This window comes from Hemiscyllium ocellatum, chromosome 9 (assembly GCF_020745735.1).
Source record: "Hemiscyllium ocellatum isolate sHemOce1 chromosome 9, sHemOce1.pat.X.cur, whole genome shotgun sequence".
In the NCBI taxonomy this organism is placed as follows: domain Eukaryota; kingdom Metazoa; phylum Chordata; class Chondrichthyes; order Orectolobiformes; family Hemiscylliidae; genus Hemiscyllium; species Hemiscyllium ocellatum.
The window spans coordinates 96592393-96604434 of record NC_083409.1 but is presented as its reverse complement, the minus strand read 5'-3'; the positions used below and the strand labels follow the sequence as shown (position 1 = coordinate 96604434).

General features: G+C 42.2%; 1 protein-coding gene across 5 annotated transcripts in view; it reads left to right on the top strand.

Moving 5' to 3' along the window:
* LOC132818834 (coiled-coil domain-containing protein 18-like) overlaps positions 1 to 12042 on the top strand; it is a 164578-nt gene that overhangs the window by 41909 nt on the left and 110627 nt on the right. For all 5 annotated transcript variants that reach the window (XM_060829960.1, XM_060829961.1, XM_060829958.1 and 2 more), the window contains one exon: positions 2514 to 2820. In XM_060829960.1, the coding sequence (XP_060685943.1) occupies positions 2514 to 2820 (307 nt within the window). The remainder of the gene's footprint in view (positions 1 to 2513; positions 2821 to 12042) is intronic.

Genomic DNA, 12042 nt, shown 5'->3' with positions numbered 1-12042 from the left:
GAATTCTAGGGTTCAGATAACTGAAGGTAAGATCACCAGTAGTGAGTGATTAAAATCAGGACGTTTAAAGGTCTGGAATAAATGAGTGCGGATATTTCTGAAGGTTGTGGAGTTTGGGGCTGGAGGACATTAGAGTAGAGGATAGGCCAAAGACTTGAAAGGATGTGAAATAAGGATGAGAATCAAGTACATTTGACTAAATACTTGTATATGTCATTGAGTGCAGGGATATTGGGAAAATAGAACTTGATACCTTTAACTACTTTTGTGGCCCTGGTTATATTAGTTTTCCTAACTCAGATGTTATGTACTTAAATCTAGTTTCCCAATCTACTCTATCCAACTCACATCTTCATTGCTATCTAGTTTGCTTAATTCTGGGATGAAAAGCCTCCGTTATGAGAAGAGACTGGATGGATTGTATTTGTTTTTTCTTGATGCAGAGGAGACTGAGTGGGATCTAATTTAGGTTTACAAAATTATGAGAGGTATACATAGGTTAGACTGGCAGGCATATCTGAGACCAGAGAGCAGGTTTAAGGTGAGGGGTCAGTTGTTTCGATGAGATCTGAGAAAAACAAAATACCCAGAGGGTAGTAGAAATATGGGATGCACTGCCTGAGATGGTGGTGGATGCAAATACAAAACAAAAAGAAGCATCTGGATGAGCACTTAAATGCCAGGGTATAGTAGATAAGTAGGTATGAACCAAATGTTGGTAAAAGGAATTGGTGTAGATTGGTCTTTGGTGATCACATAGACATGGTATACTGAAGGATCCTGTATGCTTTTATGAGCTGTGCCTTCCAGAAGGATTTGTCCTTTTCTTTTGAAATCAAATGTTGTAAACTTGAAGCTGAGCTGTCTACTCTGAGCCCAGCTGTTTTTAAAATTTGAACAATAGAAGCAGTATGAAGGGGTGGGGTCAAGCTCCCACAGAACAAGGATTTTAATTTTAGCTGTTAGCAGTTGCATGGCACCTGTTATTCCTCTGTTACGGTGAAAAGCTTGGGTTCTCTTCCTGCTCATAGGATTGAGATTTTGCTTTTGTCAAGGGTGTGTTTATGGGACGTAACTATATTGAAACAGTTGCTATTTAGTAGTTAAATAATCTATTATTCTGTTAAGTTTTCCAATAGAGTTAAATTATTCTAATTCTTCTTCCTTTGTTTATATTTTATGTTTAGTGTGAATGTAAAATGTGTTTTGCTTCAAGCCTAGTAGTTTGATCAATCGAATTGCATCCAGAACACAACACCTTGTGCTTGCTTTTAAAAATAAGAAAAATTTGGGGTCTAGGGTATCTTTTTAATATATTTTGAAGGGGTTTGGTCTGGTCTACAGTAATGCTGTATAACTGACTGAAAGGCCTGGTTTCTCACACAATTAAAAAGCTTCCAAACTCAGTCCAAAGTTTCCTAGAAACACATTTATTACAAATTTGTTGTCACGTTTTACACTGATAAACATAACCTCACGTATGCTCCAGTTGGTGGATCAGTACACTGATTATCCTGACTGACTTCAGTGACCTTGTCCTCCAAACAACTACTGCATGTTTGGTTTTCCCTGTCTACATAGTTATCAAAATAAATCTATTTATTTCTAACGGCTGTTAATTCATGTATTTTTCCCTAATGTTATTCTGTGTATCCAAGGTACATAGCATTATTGTTAAATCATTAATTAATAGTGAAGTAACTGCACTAGCTAAATACATACGATGGCTACAAGAGAAGATTAGGGCTGGGGATTCTGTGATGAGTAACTCACTTCCTGAATTTCCAATTTCGCCATCTACAATGAACAGAACTGAGAATGTGATTGGGTACACTCCACTTATTTTGGTGTGTGCAGCCCCACCAATACTCGAGGCTTGACAAAGCAACCAACTTGATCAAGTCATGATTTGGAGATGCCGGTGTTGGACTGGGGTGTACAAAGTTAAAAATCACACAACACCAGGTTATAGTCCAACAGGTTTAATTGGAAGCACACTAGCTTTCAGAGCGACGCTCCTTCATCAGGTGATTTGCCTGATGCGTCGTTCCGAAAGCTAGTGTGCCTCCAATTAAACCTGTTGGATATAACCTGGTGTTGTGATTTTTAACTTGATCAACATCTCATCCAATATCTTTACAAAATATCTGTTCACTTCCTTCAGTATTGGCACACAGAGCAGTAGCATACACCATGCACAACACCACGGTAGCAGTTCATTAAGGTCCCATTTGCCATCTACCACATAGAAAGATAATGCATGCATTGAATACTACCTGTCCAAGGTACACTTCATCCTAATTTGGAACTGTGCCATAATTCCTTCACTATCACTGGACCAAATTCCTGGAACTGTCTTTCTGGTGGCAATGCCAGTGAAGCTTGTATTTGTCTAATAAAACTTTAAAAATTAATTCAGTATGTGTATAGGACAAATAAGTGTGAAATAGGTACTGAAATACATGTAACAGTTGGCAAACAGGTAATATTCATAATGTTTCTTTTGTTTGTAGGATCATAATGGGACAGTCTTGTGATGTGAAGTTGGTTCAGCATGATCTGGAGGCTAAAAATGCAGGCTTGTTTTCAGTTTTGTCTGACTCCAAAGAAAAGATTAAGATGTTAGAAGGTGAACTCACTGATAAAGAGGCTATTTTAAAAGAGAGAGATGCCTTGAGGGTTGAGAATGCAGGACTAAGAGGACTGACAACTTCCCAAAGTGAAAAATTGCTTCAGGTAAATAAAGAACTCGAGGTTGCCAAATTGGAGGTGAAGAACTTGGAGTCGGTTTTACAAGTGGAACAGACACAAAGCGAAGAGGTAAACTAAAGAGTAAATATTTCACTGTCAGCCTTACACCAACCTTGTACAGACTTCAATAATGCTAACATCTTGCACAATATGAGGCATAGTCTGCACTGTGAGCTGGTATTTTCCTATTCAGGTGTTTATGGAAGTATGATTGCTCCATGCGCATGTTGCCTTCATTTTCACCCTTTCTTGCTTTCCCATCCTTAGTGCAGTGTTTTCGTTTACAAGGCCAAAGACTTTGAGCCTACCAGAAAGGTTGACATTTCAATGCAGAGTCGACAGGGTGGTTTCTTGTTAAAGTGATACTGTCATTGAGGTGTGGTACTAAATTACGGCTTTAAAATGTCCAGTGCCACTGTTTTAAAAGAAGACAACCAGTGTTTTATCCAGTATCTTGGTTAATTAGATTAGATTGCTTATAGTGTGGAAACAGGCCCTTCGGCCCAGCAAGTCCACACCAACCCTCCGAAGAGTAACCCACCCAGACCCATTCCCCTACTTTTATCCCTGACTAATGCACCTTACACTATGGACAGTTTAGCATGGCCAATTCACCTAACTTGCACATCTTTGGATTGTGGGAGGAAACCCACGCAGACACAGGGAGAACGTGCAAACTCCACACAGACAGTTCCCCAAGGCAGGATTTGAACCCGCGTCTCTGGTGCTGTGAGGCAGCAGTGCTAACCACTGTGCCACCCCACATTAATGTTTGTCATTCAGTCACCATCACTAAACAGGCTAACTGGTCATCTATCAGTTTTTTTTATGGGAATTTACTGGGTGCTTTACATTACATTGGCTTCTGACATCTGTCATCCAATCTCGACTATCTTGGCACTTCTCCAATTCACTGGCAGTGTGATCTGGACACACATACATCCATTGCAAGACATGCCAGCAACTTGCATTGGAAGACTTTACGCTCCAGCATTAAACGTGCACATGAGACGAGAGTGCAGCTCAGGAATGCTCATTTGCTCTTATGGCGTTTGCCCGCCTAGTGTCTACCTGCATGTTCAAGGTATTTCTGCCTTGCCTTACCCTGCCAATTAGTACACTCTCACAACCAAACAGTATGTCTTGCTGCCAGGCAGTCCTCAGTCTACGGGCTATACATCTTGCTGTATGGTGTTGTGCTACATTAAACTTAGATCTGCTCCATGTGCCAGCAGCTTACAGGGCAAGCACGTTGCATGTGCAACAAGCAGATAGCCATATATCCAACTCTTTGGGAAGTCGTCCACAATGAAGTCCTTGGAGGCACCTATCAGTGAGGGAGTCTTAAGTGAAGGGCAGCCTCATGTAATAGGCCAGGGGATAGGCCACAGTTAAGCGTTTGTTGGGGGTTCTCAGTCAAGAGTTATTTGCCTCTGCAATCCAGGGAGTGGGATTAGGCTATTCCATTGGCGCTGTATTGGCCAGATGACAGGTAGAGCTAATACACTCAGGGAGCAGTCAGTGGGCTGGGCATGTTTTCCCCAGGGTTGTCTAGCCATGGTCAAGGGAATGTGTCACTGACCATTGAGTCCATCCTCAGAAAGTAAGGGCATAAGGTGTTGGGGGGGTCAGACAGAGACTTGGTGCTTTAGCTTTCAGGACTGAGGTGGCAAGCTCTGGGAAAGGATGTAGTGTAATTTTGAAGGAGAGTAGCAAGGCTTTGAAGAGAATTAGAGTGTTAAACATGGCTAGGAGAAGTTGAGGACTGTTGAATATGGCTGGGAAGGGTATAATGAGGAGTGGGGAAATTGTCTAAGGTCGGTAGTGTCTTAAATTCAAGTTGGGGATGTTCTTAACAACGCAGGTGTGTTCATTTTCAATGGAAAGTCAGGTGTGTGTGAATGTCAAGAGCTTGGGTGATTACTTGAGGAATCGTGAATCCTGTTGGATTGATGGATGGACTGCGAGGAAGGGGATGTGGATATTTGGGGTCTCATTGACATGAGCAGGCTGAGGCTGGGAGCTGCGAGAGGAGGAGTGCTCACTCATGGAAATTGGAAGTAATACAATGGGAAGAGAATAGTTGCAGCCACACTGAGAGGGTGAGGTAAGTGACTTAATCCCTAATTATTCTAAGTATATAAGTTTGCTTGCTGAGCTGGAATTTTTTTTTCTGACGTTTTGTCACCATACTAGGGAACATCATCAGTGAGAGTCTCCAGTGAAGTGCTGGTGGTATGTCCTGCCTCTCTCTCTATATGTCTTGGTTTCTTAAGATGGGTGATGTCATTTCTGGTTGTTTTTTTTTCAAGGAAAAATAGATAGGATCTAAATCGATGAGTTTATTGATGGAGTTCTGGTTAGAATGCCATACCTCTAAAAATCTCGTGCGTGTCTTTGTTTCACCTGTCCTAGGATGTGTGTGTTGGCCCAGTAACACGGTGTCTTTCTTTGTATGTATGGAAACGAATGATAGTGGGTCATGTCTTTTGGTGGCCAGTTGGTGTTTGTGTATCCTGGTGGCAAGTTTCCTGTTTGTTTGTCCGATTCTTGCAGTTCTTGCATGGTATCTTATAAATGACGTTAGATTTGCTAGTAGGACAGAATGGATCCATTTGTTCCATTAGTCACTGTTTAGGTGCGTTGGTAGGTTTGTGAGCTCCCATGATGCCAAGGAGTTTGAGTAGTCTGGAAATCATTTCTGATGTGGCTTTGATGTAAGGTAATGTCGCTATAGTTTTTGGTTGCGTTGTGTCTGCTTGTTTGGGTTTGTTTCTGAGAAATCGGCAGATTGTGTTTATTAGATATCGGTTTTCTTGAAAACCTTGTATAGATATTTTTCTTCCACTTTCTGTAGTTCTTGGGTGCTGCAGTGTGATGTGTCATTGAAATAATGTCTTGATGCAGCTCCATTTATGGGTGTTGGGGTGATTTGCTTCTGAAGTTAAGTATTTGGTCTGTATTTGTTGTTTTTCTGTAGATGCTGGTTTGAAGCTCTCCATTAACAGTACATTCAACTGTCACGTCTAGGAATGGGAATCTGTTGTTCTCCTACTCTTCTGCGAATTTCATGCCTGTCAGGATATTGTTGATGGTGTTATGTTTCCTGTAACTTGTTTGGTTTTGTGATGACAAAGGTATCTCCGCAAGCTAAGTTATAAACTTATCATCAACCTGGGCTACAAATCTTCTCAAACATCACCCTAATTATTCTCTCTGTGAATCTCATCTACCTGAAACTCATCACCTGAGACTTTTTATAGTGGTAGATTTTTTTTTTATATATATATATTCATTCACGGGATGTGGACATCATTGGCCAGGCAGGCATTTATTACCCATTCCTAGTTAAATAGAGGGCAGTTAAATATCAAATACAGTTCTGTGCATCTGAGGTCGCATGTAGGCGAGACAAGTTAAGAATAGCAGTTTCCTTCCCTGAAGGACATATAACAATTATCAATGTTTGCATGGTCACCATCCGACTCTTAATTCTAGACATTTTTAATGAATGCAAATTCTATCATCTGCCATAGCAGGATATGAACCCAGGTCCCCAGAGCATTACCTGGGTCTCTGGATTAATTGTCTAGAATTAATACTACTAGATCATCACTTACATACCCTACCCTTGGACCAGAATACTCAGGTTCACGTGCAGTGTACTAACTGAACAGGTGGATAAGAAAACTAGGTTAAATAAAACCCCAGGCCCGTTCTCTCTCCCCCTATCTCCCCCTCACTTTTGATGGCTTGTATTGGCCATTATAGCCTTTGCTTGTAAATACTTGATTGGCTGCTGGTGGTAGTTAAAAAGTGAAAATTAAATTAATTAAAGATTCTGAGAAGAAAAGATTTTGATGGTTGTGAAGTCGCTCAATTGTTTGTAATAGCACTCCAGAATATAAAAAAAAACAGGAAATGCAGATCCAGCTGGACAAGTGATAGTCTTGTAGTATTATTGCTAGACCTTTGGCCTAGGGAATGTTCTGGGGACCTGCATTTGATTTCCCCTCCCCATGACAATTTGAATTCAGCAGAAATCTCGAATTAAAGGTCTAATAATGACCATGAAACCATTGTTGATTGTCAGGAAAAACCTAGAAAGCAGATCTGGAAGGGGCTTTGCATGTAAATTTTTAATTGGCTGCACAGATAGAACAATGAGCATAGAACATAGAAAAGTACCGCACAGAACAGGCCCTTCGGCCTACAATGTTGTGCCGAGGATTATTCCTAATCTAAAATTAAATAACCTAATCTACACACCCCTCAACTCACTGTTGTCCAAGTACATGTCCAACAGTCGCTTAAATGTCCCTAATGTCTCTGCTTCAACCACCACAGCTGGCAACGCATTCCATGCATTCACAACTCTGTGTAAAGAACCTACCTCTGTTGTCTCCCCTATACCTTCCTCCTAACACCTTAAAACTATAACTTCTCGTGCCAGTCAATCCTGCCCTGGGGAAAAGTCTCTGGCTATGGACTCAAAGCCTCTTATTGCCTTGTATACCTAAATCAAGCCACCTCTCTTCCTCTTCCTCTCCAGAGAGAAAAGTCCAAACTTCGTCAACCTCTTTCTGTAAGACAAGCCCTCTAGTCCACGCAGCATCTTGACAAACCTTCTTCGTACCCTCTCCAAAGTCTCCGTATCTTTCCTATAATAGGGTGACTAGAACTGGACACAGTATTCTAAGTGTGGTCTCATCAGGGTTTTGCAAAACCTTGCAGCTCTTAGGATTGAGTTTAAGTCATAAATTCTATCCCTCAGAATTCTTTCCAATTCTTTCCAATGCTGGCCACAGACGTAAGACTGACTGGTCTGTAATTGCCAGGAATTTTTCTACTCTCTTTCTTGAAAAGAGCAACAATGTTTGCCTCCTTCCAATCCTTCAGTACGACTCCCATGGAGAGGTGAGGAGGCAAATATCCTCGCCAGCAGCTTAGCAACCTTTTTCCCTTCCCGGAGCTGCCTAGGATAAATCTGGTCTGGCCCTGGGGACTTATCAATCTTAATGTTTGCCAAAATTTCCAGCACATCAACTTCATCAATCTTGATCTGTTCAAACCTATTTCCCAGCTCCTCAAAGTTCTCATTCTCAATAAGTTCCCTTTCCTGAGTGTAAACCGAAGCAAAAAACTCACATAGGGCTACCCCTATCTGCGCAGGCTCCAAACACAAGTTCCCAAAGCTATCCCTGACCGGCCCTACCTTCTTCCTGATCATTCTCTTTATTCCTCACGTATGAGTAAAATGTCTTTGGGTTCTCTATAATTCTTCCCACCAGGCCTTTTTCATGCCTCCTCCTGATTCTCAGTTCATTTCTGAGCTCCTTTCTAGCAAGTCTGTAATCCTCTAAAGCTGTGCTCGACCTTTGCTACCTCCACCTTACTTAAGCTGCCTCCTTCCTTTTGACAAGAAGCTCCTCTGGTCTGGTCATCCAAGGCTCCTTAATCTTAGCCTTTCTTGCCTGTCTCAGAGGAACAAATTTAATCATCATTCACAACAACTGCTCCTTAAACAGTCTCCACATGTCTGTTGTGCCCCTTCTGTGGAACAATTACTCCCAATCAGTACTTCCCAACTCTGTCTACTAGCATCATAATTTCCTTTTCCCCAATTAAATATCTTCCCATGGTAACTGTTCCTTTACTTCTCTATGGCTTTGGTAAATATGCGACAGTTATGGTCAATGTGAGACAGTTATGGTCACTGTCATTAAAGTGTACTCCTACCTGTCCTGGCTCATTGGCTACAATGATCAGCTATGACAGTTAGTCATTAAAAATCAAAAACAAAGCATGGCGATTTAATGGTGGAAAATTTCTTTAGTTTCTTCGGATACAAAAAATAGAAAGACCAAAGGATCAATTTGCAGAACGATCTGTCCCTATGCCATGAATAGTTGGCCTGTTTTGGTGTTCAACAATAAATGATGATCCTTTTAAATTGGGCTACCTGAGTTACCACACCTCAGGAGGGCAAACAGTGTCAGTGCCAAATAGAACCATGTTACACATTGTACCCCTTAATTGGACCTGATATTGGCAGTTCTGTGCGCAAACCTCTATCCATTAATTCTCCTGTTTGGCTATAAACTGCTGCAAATTTGTGACAATATGTTGATTGCCTACATAGATTTAAATTCAGGTGCATGAATGTTACAGTCAACAACATTTATGTCTAAGATGTGAAAAACAAAATGGCTTCTTTCATCATTGCCACCAACGATTTTTTTTCACTCTGTCCCTTCCATAATGCCTAAGTGCATTTCTTGGCTCTGCAGCTGGGCAGAGGAAGCCCACTTTGATGTCTAGGCTATTGGCCCTCGAGCTTTGGTGAGGTAACCCCAGTGAGGTAACCCCAGGGATGCTTGTGTCCAGATGGAGCAGATGTGCCATGAGTCATCTTGCTAGAGGCATGTTTATCCTTTTCAACTTCAACTTTCAGAGTTCAGAGGTGGGTAGGTAGTGTGAAGGTCAAGGGCCCAATCACATCTACAGTATCCTGAGTGGAAACAGCTGAGAGGTCAGTGTATGATTCTTGCACTGGCTGCGTGTCTCCTAGCGCACCCAGCCTCCCGGTGAGGAGGGTTCACCTGGACTTGGTTCAACATGCCCCTTCCTAAAATGCAAAGCCCGTGATCCTGGGGACCAGGCAGGCAGGCTATTATCTGAATGGTGATAAACTGAGATAAGGGGAGGTGGAATGAGATCTGGGTGTCCTTCGTTTCTAGTTTATGTTCACCAGCTGTACATAAATATGCAAGTGGTGAAGAAGGCAAGTGGTATGTTGGCCTTAGTAGTGAGGAAGAAGAAAATGAGGACTACATACGCTGAAGAGTGTGGTACTGAAAAAGCACAGCAGGTCAGGCAGCATCCAAGGAGTAGGAAGATCATCATTTCAGACGTAAGCTCTTCATTAAGACGTTGCTTCTCCTACTCCTTGATGCTGCCTGACTTGTTATGATTTTCCAGCATCTCACACTTGACTTCATAGTGAGGAATTCAAGTACAAGAGCAGGAACGTCTTGATGCACCTGTACAGGGCTAGGAAAGACCACAAACAAGTAAAATTACTAGTCATAAAGCTGCCACTGATGCTCCACACGGAGGAAGGCAGTCAGATGTGGTGAAGCACTGAGGACACAGCACAAAGGGCATCCAAGGTGAGAGGTGTAGGAAGCTGAGGGTGAAAATGAGTGAGAGAAGATGTGAGCAAAACTTGAGAGTGTGTGGTGTAAGACCTGCTGGGACTTGTATGCAGTGTCGGAGAAGAGTGAATATGAGGTGGCACAGAGATTTTGAAAATCAACCTGGTAGAGTGGAGAAGAGTGTTGACCATTTTGTCCACAGCCTGCAAATGGCACTGATCTTGATGGCAACCTCAGATCAGGCTGGCAGGCTCCTGTCTGTTTCTTTCTGGAAGAGAATAGAATCTTATAATGCCTACAGTGTGGAAGCAGACAGTTCAGCCCATCGAGTCTGCGCCAACCCTCCAAAGAGCATCTGTCTTGAAACACAGTGTATCCAAGGGGTTCTTCGGATTCGGTCAAATGTAGTTAAAAGAAGACTCAACAACAGCAATTTGTTTAAATACAAATATTTATTCAGATGGAAAAAAGCAATGAGCCTCAGGCCCTTTTACCTTTTGGGGACCCCTCAATCGACAGCTAGTCTGGAGGCTTAGGTTGTTCCTGGCACCATTCGCAATCCTGGTCCAAGGTGAAGGCCAATGCATCGGAATCAACTTTCCCTATTATGCTGTGTAACGAACAGCTAGTACAAAAAACAGTTTAATTGTTTCGTCTTCGGTGCATACAGGAATGTTCACAGGGCTCATTCAAGGTCATGCAGCTGTCAAATATCAGTGACAAAGTTAACCCTTCAGTCGATCCTATACAAAATCCCACCCTGCCGCCCCCATCCCTGTAACTTTGCATTTCCAATGCCTATTGCTCCTAGCCTTGGTCACCATGCTTAATTTAGCATGGCCAGTCCACCTAACCTGCATGTAGGAGGAAACCGTAGCATCTGTAGGAAATCCACCCAGACAAGGGGAGAATGTGCAAATTCCTCACAGACTGTTGCGTGTATCCCTGGTGGTGTCAGGCAGCAGTGCTAACCACTGAGCCATCATGTCACCAGAGGATGACCCTTCTCTCCTCTATCTCTGCCGTCACAACTTCCAAGTCTCTATCAATGAATTCTGATGCCGTCCTCCATTTTTCCAACATCTTGTGGACACACTCTTCAAGGGGAGGCTTTGAGCTAGTAGTATAACCACTATTAATCTAGACACCCAGTTAATGTTCTGGGGACCCAGGTTTGAATCCTGTCATGGTAGATATTGGAATTTAAATTAAATAAGTATTTGGAATTAGGCGTCTAATGCTGACCAGAAACCATTGTTGATTATCACCTCTGATTCCCATTGAGCATGTATTCATTGCATTTTCAACATCTGCCCCTCCTGCAACCAGTTTCCTCTGCTTTACAGAGCTATAGAGTCCTACAACACAGAAACAGACCCTTTGGTCCAACTAGTCCATGCCAACCATGTTCCCAAATTAAACTAGTCTCACCTGCCTGCATTTGGCCCATAAACCTCCAACTCTTTCCTATTCTTACACTAAGCCAAATGTTTTTTAAATGTTGTAACTGAACCTACATCCACCACTTCCTGTGGCAGTTCATCCCATACATTGACCACTTGGTATGAAAAAAGTTGCCCCTCATGTTTTCAAAGCTGTCTCCTCTTGCCTTAAAAATATGTCCCCTAGGTTTGAACTTTTTCCCCCTTGTGGAAGCATCTTTTCCATCCACCTTATCTATGTCCCTCATGATTTTATTAACCTCCTTTGGGTCACCTCTCAACCTCCTACATTGCAGTGACAAACATCCCAGCCTTTTTTTATAACTCAAACCCTTCATTCCTGACAACATCCTGGTAAATGTTTTCTGAACCCTCCCCAGTTTAATAATATCCTTCTTATAACAAGGCAACCAAAACTGCGCCTGGTATTTCAGAAGAGGCCTCACCCATGTCCTGGACAACCTCAACATGATATCCCAACTCTTATACTCAAAGATCTGAGCAATGAAGTCAAGCATGTTAAACGCGTTCTTTACCACTCTGTGTACCTGTGATGCAAATGTCAAAGAATTATGTACCTGAACCTCCTGGGTCTGTCTATTCTGCATCACTACCTAGGGGCCTACCATTATTTGTATAAATCCTGCTCTTGTTGTTTTACCAAAATGCCATACCTCGCATATATCTGAATT